This window comes from Numenius arquata, chromosome 10 (genome assembly GCF_964106895.1).
Source record: "Numenius arquata chromosome 10, bNumArq3.hap1.1, whole genome shotgun sequence".
Taxonomy (NCBI): domain Eukaryota; kingdom Metazoa; phylum Chordata; class Aves; order Charadriiformes; family Scolopacidae; genus Numenius; species Numenius arquata.
Genome location: NC_133585.1, coordinates 4,262,582 through 4,286,784, shown reverse-complemented (window position 1 = coordinate 4,286,784; position 24,203 = coordinate 4,262,582). Strand labels below are relative to the sequence as shown.

At 58.0% G+C, this 24,203-nt stretch overlaps 2 protein-coding genes across 3 annotated transcripts in view; both read left to right on the top strand.

The window, feature by feature from the left end:
• Positions 1 to 10,892, top strand: part of GBF1 (golgi brefeldin A resistant guanine nucleotide exchange factor 1) — a 105,161-nt gene extending 94,269 nt beyond the window's left edge. For both annotated transcript variants that reach the window (XM_074154240.1, XM_074154239.1), the window contains 13 exons: positions 25 to 119; positions 559 to 712; positions 992 to 1,214; positions 2,919 to 3,082; positions 3,380 to 3,626; positions 3,995 to 4,194; positions 5,135 to 5,285; positions 5,641 to 5,771; positions 6,134 to 6,235; positions 6,691 to 6,804; positions 7,058 to 7,235; positions 7,410 to 7,547; positions 7,840 to 10,892. In XM_074154240.1, coding sequence (XP_074010341.1) covers positions 25 to 119; positions 559 to 712; positions 992 to 1,214; positions 2,919 to 3,082; positions 3,380 to 3,626; positions 3,995 to 4,194; positions 5,135 to 5,285; positions 5,641 to 5,771; positions 6,134 to 6,235; positions 6,691 to 6,804; positions 7,058 to 7,235; positions 7,410 to 7,547; positions 7,840 to 8,126 — 2,184 coding nt within the window. In that variant the 3' untranslated portion in view covers positions 8,127 to 10,892. The remainder of the gene's footprint in view (positions 1 to 24; positions 120 to 558; positions 713 to 991; positions 1,215 to 2,918; positions 3,083 to 3,379; positions 3,627 to 3,994; positions 4,195 to 5,134; positions 5,286 to 5,640; positions 5,772 to 6,133; positions 6,236 to 6,690; positions 6,805 to 7,057; positions 7,236 to 7,409; positions 7,548 to 7,839) is intronic.
• A 2,462-nt stretch (positions 10,893 to 13,354) lies between these two features.
• TMEM150A (transmembrane protein 150A) lies at positions 13,355 to 21,680 on the top strand. Its single transcript, XM_074154249.1, has 7 exons — positions 13,355 to 13,434; positions 15,711 to 15,758; positions 18,086 to 18,157; positions 18,319 to 18,386; positions 18,507 to 18,634; positions 19,531 to 19,708; positions 21,436 to 21,680. Exons 1-7 carry the CDS (start codon positions 13,355 to 13,357, stop codon positions 21,678 to 21,680), a joined length of 819 nt encoding a protein of 272 aa, XP_074010350.1.
• The last annotated feature ends 2,523 nt before the right edge of the window (positions 21,681 to 24,203 follow it).

The following is a 24,203-nucleotide window of genomic DNA, read 5'->3' as shown; positions in this document are numbered from 1 at the left end:
ACAAACATTTCCTCGCTTTTCTAGGCTCTAATCTCTGTGACTCCTGATGAGGAGACGTACGATGAAGAGGATGCTGCCTTCTGCTTGGAGATGCTTCTGAGGATTGTGCTAGAGAATAGGTATGACCTTGAAATACACGCAGATTCAGCGTAAATGTCCCTGCTTTACTGCAGCTGCTGCCTGGGTCCAGGGAATGAGTTCCTTATGTGCTTGATTTGCCAGATGAAGCAGCATGTGGCTGTAATTTCGGGGCTTAGCAATTCCACTCTGGCATGTGCAAACAGAGGGGCTATTCGCCCTTGAGTTATTGCTTGATATCCCGTGATTTGGAGAACATAAACTCTGGAGGGAGAATTCTCCCACCTGATCACTTCGCAAGTAATGAAGTAAATAGGAGAATTGACGGCTTTGTTGTTTCTCTGTGTCTGTCCTTATATCTCCCGGCTGGAGTTTTTAATTGAAATGAAGAAATGCTGGGTTCTCTAGAGTTCTGAGAGAGGTAGCTGGATGTCTCATATCCGTTCATCCTGCCCTTTCCCTCCTCCCTGTTGCGGCTAGGGACCGTGTGACCTGCGTCTGGCAAACTGTCCGAGACCACCTCTATCACCTCTGTGTCCATGCGATGGAGTTCTGCTTCCTGGTGGAGAGGGCAGTGGTGGGGCTGCTGAGACTGGCAATTCGGCTCCTTCGTCGGGAAGAAATCAGTGCTCAGGTAAGGGTTTTTTGAAAGTCTGTTACTGGCGGTTTTGTGGCTACACCTGTCAATGCAGGAAACCAATTGCTGTTGAATGAGCCCACATTTAACCTGTCTGTGCTGCAGGAAACAACAAACAGCAGTTGTAAGTAGCTCTAAATAAATGGAGAATGGTGTGTGGACCTGCTCTGGCAGGGGGGTTGGACTAGATGATCTCCAGAGGTCCCTTCCAACCCCATATCGTTCTGTGATTCTGTGTAAATAATAGGGTCTGATACTCTTGTCTCCTCTGGCCAGGTTCTCCTCTCGTTACGTATCCTGCTCATGATGAAGCCAAATGTGCTCTCCAGAGTTAGCCATGAGGTTGCCTATGGCCTCCACGAACTCCTGAAGACCAATGCTGCCAACATTCACTCCGGGGATGACTGGTACACGCTCTTCACCCTCCTGGAGTGCATTGGGTCTGGGGTGAAGCCGCCTGCAGCCCTGCAGGTTACAGCAAGGGCAGATAACGACACAGGTAAGACAGGCCAGCTTTTGCTGGGAAATCTGATGCCTGCCTGCCAGATAAGCAGCTGCTTCCTCAAGCTTTTCAATTAGCAAAGGGGACCACAAGAAAACAAAGCTGATATTAAACTACATTAGCAAGATTAAAGACCAGCACCTGCTGTTCGCTCCTACCCCATGCTCTGTCCCTGTCTCTACTCTGCCATCTCTTCCTACTCAGCGAGCAGTAGTCCAGGTGCTAGTCCCTGGGGGAGCAGTGGGAGGAAAACTGATATCAGTTGTAGCAGCTGTAGAAGGTCTTTGCTCTACCCAAGGAGCATTTTCTGCTGGTTGTGGTCTGGTGCCTTGGGTAACGGAGCCTTAATCTCTCATGTGGGTGTGTAATGTAAACTCAGCTGTTGTTCCTGTCATACTTGCTTCCTTTGTGGGACTGATTCTGTCCCCATTTTTAAGGATCCCGTAAAGGGAGTTGTTCTTAAAAAAATCTATTTCCAAATCCATTTGTGTTCAGGGTGCCCGAACTGTTCCCACAAGACCAACCCACTATTTCCCACTTCTCTTGACTGTGTTAGAAAGACGGTCTTTTCAGCAGACTGTTCCTGTTTGGCTTTAGCCAGCTGGCAGCATGTTTGAGGCTGACAGCTTCAGACTTTTAAAGCAAACAGTAAGAAAAGACTTCTCCAGAAGCCTTTGTTTTCCCCTCTGCTTTTCTAGAACTACCTTGCTAGGTCCTCATGCTTTGGGTTAGACAGATGGGAGAAACCTGATTTTCCAAAACCCCTATGGCCTTTGCCTTCTGGGCTAATGCTGGGCTGTCTTCTCCCATCATATTTTTTTTTTAAACTGCTTCTGTCTTTGCTGATTGAGCAAACTACTTGGCTGTGACGTTAGTTCTCTTTACCCCCTTCTGAAGATGTTTGGTGCAAGTCTGTCTCTCTGCTGGTGAGTTTCTAGGTAACGTTGCGTGATGGAGAGAATGAATTTTGGCTTCTAAATAACATTATATCAGTAGCTTAAATTTGGCTCTTACTAAGATTTCTGTGCTTGGGATGTGGGAAACTTAAGGTTATGCTAAAGGTCAGGAAAGGGGTCCCTGCCCGTGGCAGGAGGGTTGGAACTCAATGATCTTTAAGGGCCCTTCCAACTCTAACCATTCTATGATTTTATGAAGGTAGATCTGACATGTGTGGAACATGCTAATGTAGATTGCTGCTCATGAGAGACTTCACCAATATTAGTGTGGAGCTGAGTGACCTCCAAGGCCCTACATGAGTCCTGTCATTCCGTGTTGTGCCTTTGGAGTTGCCTTGGCTGAACCCAGCACCTCCAGTTGATCTTAAAGTGTGTGATATGTCTGATTCTTCCCCCAGAGTCAAAGCATTGAACTTCCTGCCCTTTTAAATCCACAGTCAGGCTGGCAAGTGACATAGCAGAGGGTGGAAGGCCCCTTCCCTCTGAAAGGAAAAGCCAAACATACCCACAGGGGGCAAGCGGTGTCAGAAATCTGTGTTTCCTGGTGTCTCCTGTGCATGCTCCTGTCATAGTTGTTCTTCCTTGCACAGAAGGAGAGGCCTGGACCAATTTCTTTCAGGGCCCACTGGTGGTTCCTACCTGATGCTGATCTGACTAGTCTGCATTGCCTCTCCCTTATCCACAGCTATTTCTTCCAAGTTCTTGATGTGGCTTTGACCTAAAACCCATGCCTTTTGTCTTGAAGGTGCTCAGTCTGACAGCGAGGTCTCCTCCTCCTATCACCCAAGCGACACGAGCCTGGACCGTGGCTACACCTCTGACTCAGAGGTTTACACAGACCACGGGAAGCCGGGCAAGATGCATCGCTCGGTGACAGATGTGGATGTCATGAACAGTGGCTGGCTAGTGGTGAGTGGGTTCCTGGTGCCTGAAGAAGACCACTCCTAGCATGGTTGTGGGTGGAGGATGTGTTAGGGAGAGAAAGAAGACGACAGTAGTAAAGAGAGCTAAGAGGACCTGACAGTGTAAAGGGAGGATGGGGAAGAGATGGAGAGGAGAAAGCTTGGAGGCAAATGAGGAAGAAGGGGAAATGGATCTTGCAGAAACATTACCTGTTAGCTTCAGAAGAAAGGCCCTTTCAGTGTGTGCATGAGGTGCTGCTTGTTGTGCTGCCCTCTCCTGCTACCCTCTTGCTGTGCCCTGCAGGTGGGGAAAGATGACATCGACACCTCCAGATCCACAGCTGGGCTCAGCAGGCTGGGGCCATCTCCTCTCGTCAACCAGTACAGCCTGACTGTGGGGCTGGATTTGGGCCCACATGACACAAAGTCTCTCATGAAGTGTGTAGAGTCCCTGTCCTTCATCGTGCGAGATGCTGCCCACGTTACACCTGAGAACTTTGAGCTCTGTGTCAAAACCATCCGCATCTTCGTGGAGGCGAGCTTGAATGGGGGTAAGGTGGCCCGTGGTTTGACTGTCAGGATTGGGCTTGGGGTGGTCGGTCAGCAAGAAGCGTGAAGTATATTGTCAGGGAATGAGTCCCCAACCCCCAGAAGATGTATCTGCTGTGAGAAAAGTGTCCTGGCTCCTGCTGGCAGCAGGGACCTTATTCTTATTCTTCTCTCTGGGGTGGAGGGGAGGTCTGGATCTGATTTGGAGGTAGCAGTATCGGCTGTTGCTGAAGGCTGTTCCTGAGGGGTGCTTTTCAAGTGGGTACTTGTCATTTCTCCACTGGGCATATCAAAAGGTGGCTGCTCTCTGTGTTGAAAGGCAGAAAATTTTGTGATGGAGTGTGTATGTGGTATGTTGCTGCCTTTCTAGGTTACAAGTCCCAGGAGAAGAGGGGGAAGAGCCACAGGTATGACAGCAAATCCAGTCGGTTAAAAAAAAAGCCAAAGGAGAGCTCCACGCGGCGATCACGGGTCTTGAGCCAGCACCAGGCGCACACACACAGTGACGAGGACGAGGATGAGAGCATCCCTGCCAGCTACCACACTGTGTCTTTACAGGTTAGTCAGGACGTAAGTATAGCAAGGATTTCCTCCTCTCCTTTCCCATACTCGGGGCCTTCCTAGGGAGTGGCTGGGATTCTTTGTGGGGGCAAGGAGGGGGGTGCTGCATCCTGGATCAGCGGGCACTGGGTGGCTTTGGTGGCAGTGAAAGAGGAAGACTGCAATTTGATTTGGACCAGCAAAAGCACAATAGCAGTGGAGAGAAAAGTCCTCTGACAAGCAAGGGTGGTGGGTCACTGTAGTAGGTAAGATGGGTGTGGATCAAGGGCGTTTGGAGGCATGAGGTTCATGTAGGATTAGTGGGGAGTCTGATGGCATCTGACTTTGTGGAGAGGGGAAAGCCCTGTGGGCTGAGGCACTGGGATTACAAGTACGGAGGACTGGGATGAGGGAGCCATTTCTGCCTCCAGCTGGTACTTCAGAGGTGCGAAGGCACAGGCCTGCTGGCTGCCAGGCTGCCGGGCCTCAGTTCAATAGTAAAGTGACTAGAATGCTGTCATTTGCCCATACAGACCTGTTCTGGGTGAGTTTTGCTTGTGCTTACTGCATTATTTTTTTTTGTTTAAAAAGAAAAAAAAAAAAGCTGCAGAGAGTTGTCCCTGGACAGCATAGCTGAATCGCTGGGTTTCTCCCTCTGCCTGGGACAGTCAGTGCTCTGTGTCAGGAAAGGCTCCATTCTTTCTCTGGGCAGAATTGGGATGCTGTTCTTCGAAGATGGGATTGACGTGGCTACTGAACTGACATAAATATTGCTGAAGATGCCACTTAGGGAGGGCACAGATAGCAGGGCCTGGCACCTTCTCCATAGCTATAGGTGGTTATGTACACCCAGGAACCAGGTTTGAGTAGCTGCCAGACTTTTAGCATTGCTTTGGGGAAGAGCAGAGACCGGGGTTGCTTCCAAAATTTTAAGTCCCGTGTGTTGTTTAATGTGATGCTTGATTTGCAGCTCCTGGACCTCATGCACACCTTGCACACACGAGCAGCCACCATCTACAGCTCCTGGGCAGAGGAGCAACGCCATCTAGAGACAGGAGGGAGGAAAATCGAAGCAGATTCCCGAACGCTGTGGTCCAACTGCTGGTGCCCTTTGCTACAGGGTAAAGCCATCCCCTTGTGATGAGACTTGAGTGGAGACACCTCCAAAATAACGGTAGCATTCTGGAAAGTTGGGGAGCCAAGAATGAAGTGCAGAAAGCAGGTGGAGGTTGTTTCTAGGGTCTGTTTGGATCAGATCCCAAAAGGTATCTTTAACATGAGTTAGCTGCCAGCTTCCTTCTGGACCTGACAGTAGATTCCCAGTCTGTGGTCTGGAACAAGTATAATCCTTTTTCATTTTTTTCTACTTTTTCCCCCGAGAATGTTTGACCTTTGTTAGACTTTTCCTCCTAGACTGGGGAAGCAGGGATGTGACACTTTTCCGTGTGGGCTTTGCCCTGAATCCCTCTCTTGCAGGTATTGCCTGGCTGTGCTGTGATGCCCGACGCCAGGTACGGATGCAGGCACTCACTTACCTGCAGCGGGCCCTCCTGGTACATGACCTGCAGGCCTTGGATGCCCTGGAATGGGAGTCCTGCTTCAACAAGGTAACCTCCTGGCTGGGCTGGGCACATAGGCAGGACAGCGTTGTCACCAAGAGCAAAGCTGTGTGCAGGAGTGGCAGAATGATGTCCTACTTCACCATTGTCTTCTTGAGCAGCTTGTTCACCACAACAGACAAGGTGTTCCCTGCTCTAACCGCGTGAAAAGTTCCTCTCTGTTTAGGCTTCTGACAGAGCCTCTTGGATTATTGAAATGAGTCCACTCCTTTCCACTTCCCATTGCTTCTCCCATGCTCTCTGCCCAAAAGCCACCAGTTGCAAAAGCCATCTCCTTCCTAAAAGTCTGTCTATGCAAATCTCATCAGTCGTTTGTCAGCTCTGACATACCGATGTGTCTGATCCATCAGGTGCTGTTCCCTCTGCTAACCAAGCTACTCGAGAACATCAGCCCAGCTGATGTTGGTGGGATGGAAGAAACTAGGATGAGAGCCTCAACACTACTCTCCAAGGTGAGCTTCTGCTGTCTGAAAGCTCAGGGGAAACCATGTTCTTCAAGAAAACCAAAATGTTTGCTGTATCAGCTTCTCAGCATCTCTGGTCTGGATGGGTGGAGAGAAAAGTATTTCTCTCCGATGTTAGTTGAAGACAGTCTGTTCTAGTGGTGAAATGATGGATGTCGTAAACTGATAGTACTGACCTAAAGCAGAGAATCTTGAAGGGTTGGAAGACCTTCATCTGGTGGTGCAGACTGCAGTGGCCTCATGCAAAGGAGACAAGATTCACTCCTCTACATACGCAGCTCAGAAGAGCGGAGGCCTCTTGTGTCCTCAGGCTGGGCCTGTGCATGCTCCTGGTCTGCCACAAGGAGGGGGAATTCCAGATTTGCAGGACTGGCTTGTCAAGCTGTGAGCAGCAGCCCTGACACTACTTGTTGACAGCAGTTGTGGGTTTTTTTTTGTTCTAGGTGTTCCTACAGCATCTCTCCCCACTGCTCTCACTGACCACCTTTGCTGCCCTGTGGTTGACAATCCTGGACTTTATGGACAAATACATGCATGCCGGTTCCAGTGACTTACTGGTAAGGTGCCGAAAGTGATGCTGCTGCTGTGCTTTGAATAACCACTCATAGGTTTTAACCTTCTAAATTTGAAAGGTGTTTTGGTTTGGGTTGTTTTGGTTTTTTTTTAACCATTTTAATCCTTCCCAATCCATTTTGTTCCGTGGTCTCTCCCCTTGGCATCTGTTTCCACGGCAGCCCATCAGCTGCTTTGAGCTTTTGTTCATTGCTCTATGTCCATTCTCCGTGTCCTGAGGAGTGTCTCTGATTACAGCTGGAGGCCATCCCCGAGTCTCTGAAGAATATGCTGCTTGTAATGGATACAGCTGGGATATTCCACAGTGCTGACTCACGGACGGGATACTCGGATCTCTGGGAAATCACCTGGGAACGGATTGACTGTTTCTTACCTAGGCTGCGGGATGAGCTCTTCAAACAGACAGTCATCCAAGGTACGAGGGGCTGAGAAACCTTAAGAAAACAGGTCTGGGACCCAGTGCTTGCACCTTGTCAAGTTCCCAGGTGCCATCGTGCCCGGATGTTGATGGAACGATAGTTGCAGGAGGCTGTGGGAGTGAGGATTGAGCAAACTGGTTGTGGGCTCACTGCTCATTTTGTTTCCCTAGATCCCGTCCCCAGCATCCCAACGGAGCAGCAGCATCAGAAATCGATAGTGTCTGCCCTGCCCCCTTCTCCTGTGGGGGATGTGAGACCAGCCACCCACCCGGCTCCTTTGGAGAAGCCCTGTGAACTGGGTGCCAATGGTGAGTCCTGTTTTCTTCTTTCTGGAATCATCTTCCCAGCATGGTGGCGTGGATGTGCTTTTTCCTTGGTTTAGCGTGGTCTACAACGACCAGGCCTCTGGTCTTGTGGAACCGTTGTGCTTCCAAACGGAGAGGTTGTGGCCTTCTCGCTGAGGTTATTGGGGTGCGCAGAAGCTGGGGCAGAACACCTGTGATGGGCACCTCCTCCTCAGGGCCTCGTATGTGAAAGGGACAAATCTGAATCTTCGTCAGGGCCTGTGTAAGGATATATTTTGTCTCTTCCTTTTTCCAGAGCCTGAGCGAGTGGCTGCACCTGCCTCGCCCACCATCAGCACCTCTGCCTCTCCATCTTTCCCAGCATCAGCTCCACCGAAGACAAGCCCCGTTACGGACATACCTCCTACGACAGCGCAGCCGCCGCTCATCCTGCAGCCTCTTGCCTCACCCCTGCAGGTTGGGGTGCCACCCATGACTCTGCCAATCATTCTCAACCCGGCCCTAATTGAAGCCACCTCTCCTGTGCCCCTCTTAGCTACTCCACGGCCCACTGACCCCATGACAACCTCCGAAGTCAATTAGTTGGAGGGTGTCTTGAGAACTGTCTGCTGAAGGAAGCTCTGTGGGTGGAGGAAGCTGGCCAAATGTTCTCTGGCAGCGGGCATGTTTGTTTTAGAAGATGATGCCAACCTGAGCAGAAGGGCTGCTGCCACAGTATCCCCTGGAGCACATCACATTCTGCTCCCTTCTTGTGGCAACCACCTAGAAATCCGCCTAGAAATCCCTGTCTTCTCGGAGGGGTCCCCAGTTCCACTGACCGCTCTCCTTCCTGCCTTTCACAATCTCAGGGGCCAGGCAACGCCTGCACCCAGCAGCCTGGGACCAAGCTGCCACCAGTTCATCTGGTGAAGAGGGGAAAAAAAGCACCCTTTGATCTCACACCGGAGAGGGGCTGCAGTCCAGGACTGTCTCCCAGATTATTCAGTCCGCTCCCTGGACAATTCTTCAGCCATTCCCTAGCTTTTCCTGCCCATGCTTCTGGTCGCACTGCTTTGTTTGGGCTCTGGGCATGCCTGGGTTCAGCAAGTTGAGAATTTTTTGTGTAGAAACGTGGATTGCTTACAGCGCAGCTCCCAGCTTGCTACGTAGGGCTTCTTGTCTGCTGTAGCCACATGTTTTCCTTCCACAGCATGGATCAGAGCAATCCCCACGCCAGGCAGGGAGAGGGCAGCAGGGGAATCTGGTAGGGGCAGCGCAGCTTCCTGCCCCCCCCCCCCTCCTGTAAGTCTAATCAGTCTTTCTGGCTGGAGAGGGCAAATTCAGAAGGTTCTGCCTCGTTGAGCAGATGAGAAGGACATGCGAAGCCCTGTGAGCTGAGGGCAGAACACCGTGGCCACCTCTCAAACAGCTCTTGGGGAGCCACTCTCCTGGGGTGCACAGCAGCACCGTGTTGTCCACCACTCACTACATCGGCCTCTTGGTGTCTAGCCCTGTTCCTTAGGAGAAAATCCTCTTCTGTGGGGATCTGTGGCACAAGTCTGCTGTGCTTTCTCCTGGAAGCTCTGCAGAGATTGCGCCCTTCTGTATCTTCTAGTTGTTGGGAGCCCACCTCCTCCTCCACCTAGAACAGCTGAGGCCCTGGTAGTCACTCTTGTGCTTCTGCCTTGCAGCAAGGGTGTCCTGCTCTTCCATCCCCTCGTGCCCAGAGCAGAGCTGGCTGCCTGGCAGGTCCTGCATCTCCGTTCTTCCTCTTCTCTCGAGTAGTTGGCTTAAATTCTCAATAATACCAATCTCAGAAATCCCACTGGTGACTGGGAGGGGGCGTGGACGTGACTCCAACCCAGTGTATACTGTACCGAGAGGAACCTATGGTTGGGGTGGGAGTACAACCAGTGTACATATAGAGTAAATGGCTACAAATCCAATGGACTTTTTACAGTGTAATAAATACATCCTGTAAATGAATGCTCCTGTGTGGCACTCCTTTTCTGTCACAGTTCTCAGAGCTTTGGGAAGAGAGGAGTTTAGTTGTCAGGGTGCCGTGTCCGGCTGCCAGCCCCCTGGTTCCGTACACCAGGATCTTCCAACAGAGCGCTCTTGGCTTTGGGGAGCACGGAGGGACTTGCCCTAACTCATGGGGGGGCTGCAGTGGAGGTTGGCCATCAAGGGGCTAAACAGGAATGGTTCCCATCATGGGCAAAGCAGAGCTGTGACAGCGGGATTGCTCTTGCTTCTGGCAAGAAGTGTGGGCTGTGAAATTCCTGGTGGTGTGTTGGTGTGCGCTCCTGCACTGCCAGGAGTGAGGGCAAGGACAAGGACTGAGGAGCGGGTGCCCTGTGGCATCTCGGCATGCGGCCAGAACACAGACCTCAGTGACAAGCTGGCTGGTTTGGGAGAAAGGAGCACTTTCTGTCAGATGAGGAAGAAATCCTCTTTTCCTCTGACAGGACTCGGACTTGGAGAAGGCATGAGAGATCCTGGCCTGTTCCAGGGCTAGCGCTTGCCATGGCTGTGGGCAACCACACGTACTTCCCTCCTGGTGTTTTCTGCTTTGTCTCGTGGCAAGACACGCGCGGTGCCACAGTGTCCATAGGGCTGTGTGAGGCACCAGTGCCTTCCCTATCGCAAGGATTCCAAGACACTCCTCCAGACTTGATAAGGGGTTCAAAAACTGGGAGTTTGTTTGAATTGCATGAGCAGAGAATCTAAATATTGCGTAAGAGAGGAGTAAATCTAGGAAAGTCCCATTAGTAAATCTTGGTTCCATTACCCCATTTCCACCATTCCTGGAATATTTTCATTGTAGCCTTCTCTTCCTCGCCCTCCACTCCTTCCAGACCGTGTCCGTCCAGCCCTTGGATGTTTTCATTCATGTGTTTGAATCCTTGTGCTGTCCGTGGCCTGTCTATACCCAGCCCGCCTCTGTCTTGTATTTCTGAGCCTTCCCTTCTATTTACAGCTCTGTTTTTCTGAGCTTGTCTCCAAAACCCTCGCTGAAACCTTCAGATGATTAACTCTTTGTAAACCATTGCTCAATTGCTGAGTGCCTTGATTTCAGCGCTTCTGCCCTCTGATCCCCGGGTGGGCCTTGGACTTCTTGGAGTGATGTCAGGTAATGGCAAATCCCAGATTTTCCCCGCTGCCTTCAGGTAGGGGTTTTTTTTTTGGTGGGGGATGCAAACCCAGTTTCTGCTGAGAGCGTTACATCTTAATTCAGACAATCGCGGTGCAAAGCAAAAGCCACCCGAGGAAACTGCAGGAAGCGGGACTGGAATGGAAAGAATGTTGACTGGAAAGACAGACGGAATTGCACTTTAAACAATTTTCACAAGGCTGTAAATAGGAACGGACTGGAAAACCAGAAAAAAAAAAAAAAAATTTCTTTGAATGTTGTTTGGATTCTGCAGTGATGAGTTTTTGTGTGTTACAGAGAAAAAAATAACAGGGAAAGCGAACCGAAAAGAGATCAGAATCAACTGATGGGTACCATGTGCTGCGATACGTGTTTTTTATTGATAAGTCTCTTGAGCTCCACTTGTAACTTGAATTACATAAAAGACAGTCATCCTGCCAGCGGCTGTTGGGGAGGAGCGGTGTTCACCACCCTAGCTTTCAGGTTTGTCCCAGCGTATACTTTTTTTCTCTAGTCTTGGACTTCTTCTCATTTTTACAGGTCTGACTCACTGTTTTCCAAAGGAGGCTGGACAGACATCACCGTAGCTTGGTTTTACGGACTTTCTCTGTTCCCATTTACATCAAGAACTTGCGCTGCTGAAAGAGAATAGAAATAGGTATTGGGATTTAGTGTGGGGGGGGTTACTGTGGAGCTGGTGCTTTCCTCATTGCTGTGGAGCTTCCCAGTGGGAGAAAGCCCTATGGAAGGATAAGCACTGGCTGTAAAACGTGAAATTTGTGAAACTGAAACAATGCAATTTTGAATCTTTTAGATTCAAAAAGATTTCCACAAAGTATCTTCCACTAGCGAGTTGCCTTTTTTAGAAGTTACCCTCATTCCTAGAAATTCCAGCTGTCCAACTCCTTTGGAAAAATCCGTGCCTGTATCCCATGCCCCATTTTGTTGCCCCACCTGCACGGAAGGCAGCCCGGGGGGGGGTCTGTACCCCTCGCCCCATGGTCCGGGAGCAATCTGAGCCCCACCAGGGCTGCTGGAGGCGGCTGCAGCTGCGACGCTGGCCCGGTGCCCGCCGGCATTGTCCCTGCAGCCGGCCGTGGGGGCCGCCGGGAGAGGGAGGGCCCCCTTGGCCGCCGGTGGCCAGAAACGCAGGGGACAGCTTTGGAAGTGCAAAAGTTCTGGAGCGGTGAAAGGTTGGGGAACTGATTTGCTGAACATCAAGGAGAGGCCCTGGGCCTGTGTGATTTGAGCTGTAGGAAGATTAAATTCCCCCCCCCCTTATCCCCCCCAAGACTACAAGTCCCGGTATGCAATACTGCTCCTCCAGTTGTATAACCTGCACCCTGGCCCCGGCGGCGAGGTGGTGGTGGGTGGCTGGAGATCTTCTCCCACATGGACCAGGGCAGCTGCGGTTCCCGGGCAGCTCCTGGCCGCAGAAGGCAGCGGGAAGGTGTAGGCTCCATCAGCACCAGCCCCTCCGGGGCCTGAGGGGTGCACCCAGCCTTTGGCTACACCTCGTGTTTTGGGACTTGCCGTGGGGTGGGAAGGGTGGGTTATTGCCGAATTACCGACAGGGAAACGGGGCTGCCGTGGCCTGGCCGCAGCCCGGCTGCTCTGCCAGGGGAAGTCGTGCTTCCCCTTCTCTTTTCAAGTTTTCCGTGTGAGAAAAACGGAGGTTTCTCCGGGCAGCAGGGCTGGTGGGCGGCTGCTAAACTTAATCCCGAATTGAGCCGTTTGTGGAAAGCGTCTGGGAAAAGAGAGCTCAGGACAACCGGCTCGGGATGCCGCGGGCGGGTGGTGGCTCCCGGTGCGTGAGGCAGCCAAGGTGACAGCAGCCCTTTTAGTGAGACCCCAACATCAGTCAATGCGGGGGCTCAACCTGAGCCTCTTTCCATGAGGAAGAAGAGGGGACTGAGGAAGGTTTTCTGTTACCTGGCGCTGTACCTCCTGCCTCACCCATGCACTGAGACAGCGTCCTTCGGGCCACGCTTGCTGGAGGAGCCCACGGCCCCGGGGGGGACGGTGTTGGGGGCAGAGGGAGCATCAACCTGGGGCTGGGGTTGGGGGGGGGGGGGGAGTCCCCCGCAGCCAGCTGCTGCTGGCCCATCCCGCCTCGGCGCAGAGGCAGCTTCAAGGAGGGGGTGTTTGCAGCCGCCGTCCCCCCCACACCCCCCCGCGCCGTTTTTTGCCGAGCAGGAGCCTTGTCCCTTCGCCCCGGCCGTGTCGTCCTCCCCCCCCCCGGCGCTCCGGGGGCGGATCGGACCTCCTGCCCCGCCGACCCCAGCGTGGGGGCTCCCTTGCTGTCCCCGTTCCCTTCACGGTCCCGCCGCGTCCCCGTCCCCCGTCCCGTCCCCCCCCTTCCCCGGGGCCGGCAGCGCCGCCGCCACGTGGCGCCCGGGGCCGCGCCGGGCCGTCCCCGCCGCCCGCTCCCCACCGGACGGGGCGGGCCCTGCCCGCCGACGGGACCCGCGCTCCCCCCGGGGCGGGGCCGGCCTGGGCTGTCCCGGCACGGCTCGGCTGGGCTCCGCACCACCGGACCTCCCTCCGTCCTCCCCCCGCCCGGCCCCGGCCACCGGCCCCGGCCGCCCATGGGGAGCGCGGCCCGGCGGCGGCCCGGCAGCAGGAGGCAGCGGGGAGGGTCCCCCGGTGGCCCCGCTCGCCCGTAGCCCGGCGGGGCATGCCCGGCCCCAGGATGCCGGCCTGGGGGATCCTGCCCGTCACGCTGCCCGCCTTCACCATCACCGGCATGTGGATCGTGTGAGTGCCGCGGGACGCCAGCCCCACACCCCTCCCGGCGGCGGGGCCGGGGCTACCGGGTCGGGGTCTCCCCCGGGGGCGGGATGCTGCGGGGCAGGGGTCTGGAGGATGCTGCGGGGTGGGACGTTGCAGGGTGGGATGCTGTGGGGCAGAGGGCTGGAGGATGCTGCGGGATGCTGTGGGTCAGGGGGGCTGGAGGATGCTGCGGGATGCTGTGGGTCAGGGGGGCTGGAGGATGCTGTGCGATGCTGTGGGGCAGGGGGGCTGGAGGATGCTGCAGAGCAGGGAGTTGCAGGGCACCGCTGGGCCCACGTCATGTTGGGGTGCTTCTGCACGCTTGGTGGCTCCCACACCTCCCTACCCCACCCATCCACCCCCCGCAGCCACCCTGCCTGGTCACCGTGTCCCCTGCAGCGGCACTGGCGTGTGCCCCTCTCCAAGTGTGAGCGTGGCACGGGATTGGCTTTGGGAGTGACGCCCCCGGCACATGGACACCCGTCCGGTGTGGTGGGTGGATGGGAGGGCCAGGGGATATTTGTCCCTTGTGCTTGGGGCAGAGGTTGTGTCACCTGGGTGAGCGGCGCTAGCCCACCCTGCCAGTCCTTGGCTCTGGGATCTCAGCTGGTCACGCAGGGCTGTCCTGCCCTGGTCCACCAGCCCCCCTGTGCCACTACCACAGGGGTGGTGGGCACTGGATGAGGGACTTCTCCCAAAGGCACGGGGAGCCCCAGTGTAGGTGATGGGACTTCCTGGGGTGGGGGATGAAGCAAATGCACCCCAAACCACACAGGTCCATCCGAGAGCTTCTCCCCTGTGGTATCCCCCGTCTTCCTTCACAACAAAGCTGAATGCTGACCCTGGGGCAGGGAACTCGTGCTCCAAGTTTTTCCCCTGGATGCCCCACGAAGCCCTGGCTGTCTCCCGTGGGGGGCAGATGCCCCTCCAGCCTGGAACAGCACGGGAGCAACATGCTGCTCGTGGTCCTCATAACCAGAGCTGCCCTGGGAGGGGGGGGTGTCTCAGCCCCTTTTTTGTCCCCAAGCATGTCCTGCAGCCACCTGGGGGGACACTGTGTCCCTCATCCGCGCAGTGGCAGGGTGAGACCAGGGAAGCTACAGGTGGGAGCGCGTGGGCCATGCGGGGAGGGGGCACATCCTGCTGGGGGAAGGCAGTGCTGTTTGCCCCTCTCTTGGCTTATTGTCCCCTCCCAGGGGGGCACAGAGAGCTGGGACGGGTGCTGGGAACTGGCTGGGTGAGAGGTCTGTGGAGGGGGACGATGCTCTTGGTGGGTGACCCTTGAGGTGGGCAGCACTGCCCCATGGTTCCCACCAAGGTGTCCCGCTCTTTGCACCGTTGCCTTTCTGCTGGGATCATCCTTTTCCCAGCCTGGCCATTACGTGGCCACCTCAGGCAGGAGAGGGATTTTCTTACCGGTGTCGGGGCCTATTTTTAACCGGAGCTGTTTACGGCCGCTGGCGGCAGCGATTTGAACGGCGCGGTGCCGCCCGCTGCTGTGGCTGCCGGGGGCGAAGGCTCCTCCCTGGCTGGGGGGGGGGGGCCCAGGGCTGAGACCCCCCCCCCTAGACCTGAGCGGGATGCGTGTCAGGAACCCCTTGTTCTGCTGATGGGGTCGCAGGGGTGACTCCGCAGTGAAACGCTCCGTGGAGCTGATCTGCCCCAAATTCCCTGCCGACACACCGGCCGCTTCTCCAGGCTTCTTTTAGATCCGGGCACCGGCCAACCAGTGGCCAGGGGCAAGCGCAGTAGAGCCCAGTGGCCATCGGGTGACACCCTGCATGGTTGTAGGCTGCTAGAGAGCCCTGATGCTGAGGTGGGGGGCTCTGTGGTGGAGCAGCCCCCCCCAGAGCCCGAGGAGCACGGCAGCGTGATGGGAAAGAATCACAGAATCACAGAATCTTCGTGGTTGGAAGGGACCTTTGAGATCATCGAGTCCAACCATAAGAAGAGGTCCTACAGGAGCTGCCGCAGCCACAGTGAACTGGAGCAGGAGGTGGCTCTCAGTGGGGATGAGGGTACGGGGCAGGGGGACCTGGTCCCAGCACCGGGAGCTCCCCAGAGCGTGGGCTGGGCTCTTGCTTTTCTTTTTCCTGCCTCATAAAGCCAGGAGGTGCCACATGGTGGCCCCTGGCAGGCAGCGAGGGCTTGTACCCCGACTCCCGTGGCTGGTCCCTAGGGCTGGCCCCGGGTGCCGGCCGGGAGCGGGGATGCAGGGAGATGAGTGACGGTGGTAATCCCTGTCGTTGTCTCTCCCCCAGGTACGCCATGGCGCTTTCCAACAACCACATCTGCCCCGTCCACAACTGGTAAGGCCTGGGGGGGGACGGGGGGGGACGGCAGCAGGGGCTCGGTTAAAGACCCCGCAATGCCCTGGGTCCCTCTCCAGACATGTCCCATTGAACCCGTGCCATGCTGTGCCCGACCACCGGGTAGCACCGTCACCGTGCTGAAAGGGGGGGGGTCAGGGGACAGGCTGGGGACTCCCCCCCCTGGCCGGGGATGATGGAAGAGGTGGGAGCATTAAAGGGGACAACAGAGCCACCTTCTCCCCCAGTAGACCCAGGGTGGTGACTGTGATGGGGCTCAGTCACCCCTGGGCAAGCGTCTCCTGTCCGTGAGTGGCTTTTCGGGAGCAGAGCGGCTTGGGGACGAGCTGCTGGCGGAGCTGGACCCCGCGTTGGGGAAGGGGTGAGGATGCCAGGGTCGAGCAGGGCTCCTATCGAAAGCCACCCTCCCTTCCCCGCCCAGGCTCGCTGCGGTTACGGCTGCTCCGGTGAAGGGTCCAGCCCTTGCCGCAAACCAGGCGGGGAGAAGGAGGCCATTGAGAAAACACAGCATGGAGAAAGTATGAAAATAAGCGGTCGGGGAATTACAGAGGGCCGTGTGTCTCCATGGAAAAGGCTGAAGCTTGCTTGCTTGAAGCTAAATCTGGCAGTGCCAGGGGGATGGGACGGCCCTGCGGCGCCTGGTCACCCCACGGGCAGAGCACCCCGGGATGGGGGACGAGGTGCGGGAGAAAAAAAACACTGGGGGGGGGGAGGGGGGGGGGGAGGAAACCAACAACCCCTGTTCGCTCTCTTGGCAACTTCTTCTGCAGGGTTTTTGGCTTGTTGTGTCTCCTTAAAAATCTGCCCAAGAAAATCCATGTTAGTTTAATGCTCGCTGGAGTGTTTGAAGGAGAAGGGGGGGGGGGGGGGGGGGGGGGGCGGAAAAAAAACCCTGCTGCCATTTCCTGCCTGATGGCTGATTCTGCCCTGGGAAGAATGTGTGTGTCGGGTTGTCTCCGCCGCACAGCCAGCCCTTAATGATGAATAATGCTTCCCGGCCTCGGGCTGCTCGCTTTAAACAAAATAATAATAATAATAATAATAATAAAAAAAAAAAAAACCCTCCCAAACCAAACACTGGCCCCGAGAGCAGCCCTTGAGGAGGCCGTGGGGCTCCACGCCTCGCCAGGGTTCTCGGTCAGTCGGAAAACAAAGCCACCAGTAAACCGAGGAGACTGAAAAAAACACCAAGAGCCCAGCCCGGCCCTTTCCCAAAAGGCTGTTTTAACTGTACGTTTGCTGAGCGGCTGGAGGCGGCTGATGGTCCCAGGGACAGGGTGGTGCTGGTCCCCCCCCCCCCCATGGTTCCCAACCCCGCTGTAGGGCTGGGGGTGTCTGGAGGGGGGGGGAGGCTTTTGGGGCAGAGGACGGTGGGCTCCCTGCCTGCAGGGTGGGGAGGGGGTCTCGCTCAGGCAGGCAGAAGTGCTGGGTGCCTGGGTGATGCTGCAGCAAAAGGGCACCCAAAAACTCCCTGCCAGCTCCTGGGAGGGCGAGGGGGCATGTACCCCCACTGGGGGGTGGAATTTGGTTATGGTTGCAGGCAGCAGCTGTGGTACAGGAAGGTGTCTCGGGCTGATAAGAGCTCTGGGTCCCCGGGGGCTCGCAGGGTCTGTGGACGCAGGAGGCACTTCCAGGGCTCTGCGGTGGCTGCGGGCAACAGAACCCTGTCCCAGCCCGGTGGCACTCGGGGCTACTAACAGGCCCCCCAGGGGTTGCCCAGCCAACGTGCCAGGCTCCCCAGGGCAGCCTGGGGGGTTTGCTCCTGCCGTGTCCCCCCCTCAGGCAGCTCCCTCCCTCCCTCCCAGGCGGGGTGGCACTGCCCTGGGCTACTCGTGGCCACGGGGGCCGTTTCCCGCTCAGCTCGCGTCCCGTGCAAGCCCGGAGTTGTCGGTGGCTGCGTGCCCGGCTCCACCTGCGCTCCTACCCCGGGGATGTGTGTGATGGGGCTGGCGTGTGGGTGCTCCGGCTCCTTCCCTGGGCGCAGGGCTGAAAGAACCGACACCCCCCCCCCCCCCCCCCGAGCCCAGCACCCCGGTCCGTGCAGCCCCCCCACCCCCCCGACAGCCTCTCCCTCGCAGGCAGGGACTCCGGGTGGGCAGCAGAGCCAGCAGGCAGGGGACGGGAGGTGGAAACCCAAGTGTGATGCTCCCGGAGGACCCTGTTGGGTCGTGGGTCACTCCCTGGAGGGGTTTGTCCCCAGGGTGCAGGCACATCCCTGGGGTCGGGCTGCCCCTTGCAGGGCCTGTGGGCAGGAGGGTCCTGGGTGGCAGCTCGGCTCTCCGAACCTGTCCCTTTGCTCCCGGCAGGAATTACAACCAGTCATGCGGCGTGGACAGCCCCGGCTCCTGCTGCACGCTGGACCACATCCCCCTCGTCAGGTGAGCAGCCGTGGGGTGGGAGCGTAGGGCCAGACAGGGGTCGGAGACACCCCAAGAGCACCCCCGGGGTGACCCGGGAGCATGTCCTGCGGAGGGGGGCAAGCTCCGCACCCCAGTTCCCCCCAGCTAAGGGCTCCCCGGGCCTTGCCTTGTCCCCACAGCAAGTGTGGCACCCTGCCTCCCGAGAGCTGCTTCTTCAGCCTCATCTGCAGCCTGGGCTCCTTCATGGGTAAGTGCCCGCTGCCGGGGGAGCGGGGTGCCCTGCGGCACTCATCCACCCCCGGCGAGGGGCAGGGGTGGGTTTTGGGGGGCTGGAGGTGTATGACAGGGCTGTGTCTCCCTCCCACAGTCATCCTGGTGGGACTGCTGCGCTACGCCCACCTCCTGGAGCGCCTCGGGCCATCCCTCCTCAACACCCTGGGGCTGGCCACCGGCTGGGTCTGCGCCGCCGGCCTCACCATGGTGGGCAACTTCCAGGTAAGGCATCTCTTTGGGGGGTCCCCACGGGTGGGAGGGGGCTTTGGCTGGAGCGGAGCAGTGGCAGCGCTCAGCAGTGTGGGATTTGGGATGGTTGTTTTGGTCCATTCCACGCCCCCCATCCGTGCACTCCTTCACCTCCGCCGGGCGCTGGGACTCCTCTTTGCTCGTGCCCTCAGTGTTCCAGGTCCAGATTAAGCTGCTGGGTTTGGTTTAACGCTCATCTGGGACCCTCTGCATGGTCTGTCCCCCTCCATGGACGCTTGACACTGCAAGTAGGGATGTCCCAACCGGGCAGAGGGGACCTGGCCAAGCTGCCGGTGCTCCCGCTGCCCAGCCACCCCGCTGTGGATGTTTTCCTGCTCGGGGCGGGGGGGGGGGGGGGGGAACACGATGCCAGGAAGCGTGTCTGGGCAGAGCCTGCGCTCGCAGGGTCCAGGGCTTGGCAGCAGCTCGCCCCCACGCCTGCGCTGCCAGGCACCGGCCTCCCGGCAGCTGCCTGCTCGCTGCCTGCAGCAGCCGGTCCCTTCCGCTTGGCAGGAGGCTGCTGCTGGCACCGCCCCCCCCCCCAAGGAGAAGCTTTGCTGGCCCTGATCCCCCTTGTGCCCCAGCCGTGACTCAGTGGCTCTGTTGAAGGCCAGGCTGTGACCCCCAGGAGGGGGTGCAGGCAGCCCCAGATGCTGCTCAGGGCTGTTGGCCCAAGGGGCTCAGGAGCTACCACCCCACGGATGCACAAAGAAGCGCTTTGAGATCCCAGCAGCAGGTCCAGATCTGCTCCTCAGCCAGGAGTCGGGCACTCCACCCTGCCTGGAACCACTCCTGGCACTGCCCACCCCCTGGAGCAGAGCCGTCCTGGGGAGGGGGCGTCCCTGGCACCCATGGTCTTTCCCCCACAGGTGGATCATGCGAAGGTGCTGCACTACATCGGGGCGGGGGTGGCTTTCCCCACCAGCATGCTGTTCCTGCTCCTCCAGTCCATCCTCACCTATCGCATGGCCAAAACCCGCGGGCAGTACTGGACCGGCCACTTACGTAGCATCCTCACCGCTGTGGCCTTCTTCACCCTCGTCCTCAGTATCCTTCTGAAGGGTGTGGGGAGGAGATCCGGGATGGGCTGGCGAAAGGTGGTCCTCGTGGGGGTTACCCACCCTACATCCTCCATCCTTTGGTCTGGCAACGAGTCACGGTGCCAGGAGGGGCTGGGCAGGGGGCTGAGGACGGGCAGCTCGCTGCAGGTGTAGGCTGGAGGAGCAGCAGTATCAGGGCAGGGCAGTGGCGAGGAGGGGAAGAGATCCTGGTGGGTATCTCTTGGGGCGCTGGGGTGCCCCGAAGCAGCCCCAGCCCAGCCACCACTGCAGGCTCCAGCCTCACACCTTGCAGAGTGGAAGGACTGGTTAATTGTTGGTGGTTTTTTTTTGTAATGAGACAAAGGTATGTTGAGCCCTTGGCAACGCAAAGTCCATGTGAGTTACCTGTGTGACCGAAACCCAGTACAAAAGTGCTCTGTGTGGGTGCCAGGCGGGTGCATGGCAGCAGCGGGGCTGGAAGAATGGTCCCAAGCCTGTGGCCAGAGACTCAGAGGCTTATTTGGGTCTGAGGTTCGGGATAAACTGGGAAACAAGGTGGTGGTTATTGGGCAGGAAGAGAGGAAAAAGCATGTGGTGTCCGTGGGTCCCAAAGCATCTGGCTGGGGTCTGGCCGGGGTGAGCAGCGGAGGAGCCTGGGGGGTACTGGTGGGGCTGGGACGTGCCAGAGGGTCCCGCTCTGTCACGGCAGCGGGCAGGCAGACCGGGAAGCGGGCAGGGAGCTGGGAAGGGCAGGAGTGCTGCAGGGCCGTGCCAGCTGGGAGGGACAGGCAGGGCATGTAAGGACAAGGGAGACAGGGCTTGGTGCCCATCTGCTGTGGCCACGCTGCTCTGCGAGCACTGAGGACTGGAAGTGGGAAAGCGGGGAGCTGTGGTGAGGATGGTGTGGGGAAAGGGCTGGGAGCTCTCCTGCTGGGATGGGGGGAGTGAGCAGAGGTGCTCTGTCCCGCACAGGTCAGGTCCCTGCCTCTCCGGCTTTCCCAGATCTTGGTCTCGCTGGCAGAAGGCAGGACACTGCCAGAGGCTTCAGTGGAGGGCTGGGGGATGTTACCTGCCTTCTCCCCTCACCCGTGGTTGAAGGTTTCCCTAGAGAACCCCCGTAGGTAGGTTTCTCCAGAGATCCTCAGGCAGTAGGTTTCCCTAGAGATCCCCCAATGGGAGTGAGAGAAGCATAAAGAAGCTCTGGCAGCGGTAGGACCTGGAGGAGAGGGAGCAGGTCCCCTCTCTGGCGTGAGCCAGCCAGCAGCGCAGAGGGATGGGGGGTGCTGTGGGGCTGGGACGCAGCACCCAAACCCCCCTAACGAGGGGAGAGGGGGGGCTGATGAGTTTTATCGACTTTGCATCCCATGGGAAGATGGGGAGCGTCGGTCCGGTTCGAGGAAGAGGGGAAGGGATGTGGGGAGGGTGAGGCAGGGGGGCACCCAGCTCCCCCCAGAGGGCTGCAGCCCCGGTTCCCCCTGCCCCAGCCTCCTCAGAAAATCCCTGCCTGGCATCGGTCCCGTGATTTACCGAGGCTGGTTTGGGCATGTGTGCCACTGCCTCACCCATGCTGGGACCTTCCTGGTGCTGTGGGTTTCTTGGTTTTAGGGGTGGCGGTGTGTTTCCTGCAGAGGGTGGGCTGCTCACGGCCACCCCAGTATGCAGTGGCAGTGGGATGTGGTCCTCCATGGAGTGGTTGGGGTCCAGCTGTGCTTTCCTTGACGGGGATGCCCTCAGGTGGTGTGTTCTTCATCCAGGAGAGCTTCGTGCTGCAGCATGTGGCTGCCTTGTGCGAGTGGATGTTCATCATCGATGTCCTGGTCTTCTACGGCACCTTCACCTTTGAGTTTGGGGCCATCTCCACAGACACCTTCCTGGTCCTGCTGAAAGCCAGCCGGGCCCCCAAAAGTTACAAAGGCGAGAGCGGTGTGTCCAGCACAGTTCACATCCACAGCCACGCAGAGGCCCTGGCCATGGCCTGACCCCCCCCCTCCGTGGGGGGAGGCCTCAAGTCTCATGGCAGGGACCCCCAAATTGGGCTCTGCTGGTAACTCCCCCCATTCTGAATGTCTCCGGGACCCTGGGTGCGTGTGTGTGTGTGTGTGCACGTGTGGGTGTGCGGTGCCCTCCCCTCCTGGTGAGAGCTGTGGGGCCCCTCCGGTGTCCCCTGCAGGAGCTGCCCCCTCCCTGCCCGCAGGGTTTGGGGTCCCTGTTGGGGTGGGGGGGTCCCAGCCTGTGCCCTGGTTCTGCTGTTGGCAGAGCTGGGATCTGCCCCCGAGCCTCCGGGGTTGCCCCAGCTGAGTCAGGGGCTGCCGTAGGCAATCAAACAGGGCCCCCCTTCTGTAAGGGACGTGGGGGCTTGCCCTCCCCTCCCCTCCCCACGCGAGCCTTCCAGCTGGCCACTGTCACTCTCCGAGGAGCCAAAAACCCAGAGTGTCTTTTCCCTTCCTTGGCAGGCAGGCGATGGCAGTGCCAGTCTCTGCACCCCCGGTGAGGATGGCAGCAGGGGGGGGTCTCTGCCTGCCTGGCTGGGGGTAGTGGCTTCCACTGCAGCAGGATGACACCAGTAGCCCCCAGTGGGACCGCGCTGGCCCTGCTGGCCAGGGCTGTCACTGCTCAGGGCCCTCTGTGCCTCCAGCTGAGGACTTTCCTACTTTTTTTTCCAACTCGGAGGAGAGCTGCTGAGGCAGGTTTCACCTCCTGGGCCACGGCATTCCCGTCCTTCCCGGCAGCCAGCTAGGTGAGGAAACGGGTGTCCGCATTTACCGTCACACCAGGGATGTCCTGCAAGCACAGGATTTCCCCTCCATCGCGCTGCCAACCTCAGCTCTCCCACCGGGGAGCCTGCAACCCCCCAGGGGAGCCCGCACACCCCCAGGGGAGCGCAGGCACAGAAAGGGAACGCATTTCTGTAGGAGCAGAGGAACCCCGCGCCCCGTTCTGCTGGATCTCCCAAATCCGTTCTCCGGTGCCTTGTCCTGCTCTCAGCCTGGTCGGTGACAGCCCGGCCGGTGACGGCCCGGCCCGCTTAGCCCCATCCTGGGGTGTCCTGGGGCAGGGGGTGGGGTGTGCAGGGAGATGAATGTGTCCGTGTGTATATATAGATTTACATATATATATATATATATACACATATATGTATATATATACATTTTCCCTTGTCCCTGGAGAGGGGCATTTGCTGCTGCTGTGCGCATTGATCAGGTTGGGCTCCCTGATTTGCCCGCCTTTTCAAACTCGGCCTATAAATCCACCCGTATATGTAGTTCGAAGAGGAGCATTTCTGACTTTTATATCTAATATATGTTTTAAAAAAAAAAAAAAAAAAATTATATATATATATATAAAGAGAGAACAGCGAGTTTACAATAATAAAAGCGAAAATCACCCAAAGGCGAGGCAGACCGTCCTTCCCCGTGGCGCAGGGCTGGGGTAGTGACCAGCTTGGGGACCAGTGTCCAAAGGGATGGGGGACAAAGGGTCCTGCGGCTGGGCCGGTGTCCAAAGGGATGGGGGACAAAGGGTCCTGCGGCTCTCGGGGGACACCCGTGAGCCCGGGGCTCGGTTCCCTGTCCCGAGTGTCGGGCAAGGAGGAAGACAAGCAGTTTGACCCGGGATGCAGCAGCCGGGAGTTGCGCGTCCCGGCCCGTCCCGTCGAGGGGGGGGTGTCCCCCTGCCCCCCCCCCCACCCCCCGCCGCTGTCCCCGCCGGGGCGGAGCCGGGCCCGGGAAGCCCCGGGAGGCGGAGCCGGGACGGGACTTTCCCGGGGCCGCGGCCGGAGCGAGGCGGCCGCGACGGGGCTGGAGCTGAAGGTAAGCGGTCGGGTCGGTCGGGGCGACGGTTCCGGGAGGATCGGGGGTGGGGGGGAGGTGATCTGGCCCGGGATGGGGTCGCCGGTCCCCCGGGGCCGGGGTGATCGCCGGGCTGAGCCGTGTGCCGGCAGGGCTGCTTGCATCGGTGGGGAGAGCGTCTCAGCCGAAAGCAGCCGTGTGCCCGACCCCGGCCCGGGGGGATGCTCCTGGGGGGGGGGGGGGGATGCACCCGGGGGGGATGCTGAGCATCGGTGCTGAGCCCGGCTGTCCATCCTGCAGCCCCCCCCCCTCCCCGTGCCCTGCCCGAGTTCAGCTCCCCCGCTCTCGCCATGTGCTCGCCGGGGTGATGGATGCAGGTGTATCCCGATTCCCAGGGGAAAGGGAGCTGAACTGGTGGAGAGGTGTAAAGTTTTCGGTGCCAGGGCTGCCTGTCCCTGCTGAGGGGTCTGCAGTGACCAGCCCTCGGCACCTCCTCTCCTCCCACTTGCCACAGCAGCCACGTTGGTCCCTGGTTGCCACTTGGCCAGCTGCGGGGCCGGCTGGGAGAGGAGATGTTGGGAAGACAGAGGTTGGAGAGAGATCTTGCTGGCTTGGCACGGGGGAAAGAAAGCAAGTGTCAGTGCTGGTGTTGACACCCGTTTCCCTGCCAGTGGGGAAGTTGCTTATTTTCCTGTTTCTGTGTCGCTGGTGAAC

Excerpts from the sequence above, each read along its gene's own strand:
- TMEM150A (XM_074154249.1), top strand. The coding sequence starts at position 13,355 with ATGCCCGGCCCCAGGATGCCGGCCTGGGGGATCCTGCCCGTCACGCTG. Across the intron at positions 13,435-15,710 it reads ATCACCGGCATGTGGATCGT|GTACGCCATGGCGCTTTCCA; the intron begins GTGAGTGCCGCG and ends TCTCTCCCCCAG. Across the intron at positions 15,759-18,085 it reads ATCTGCCCCGTCCACAACTG|GAATTACAACCAGTCATGCG; the intron begins GTAAGGCCTGGG and ends TGCTCCCGGCAG.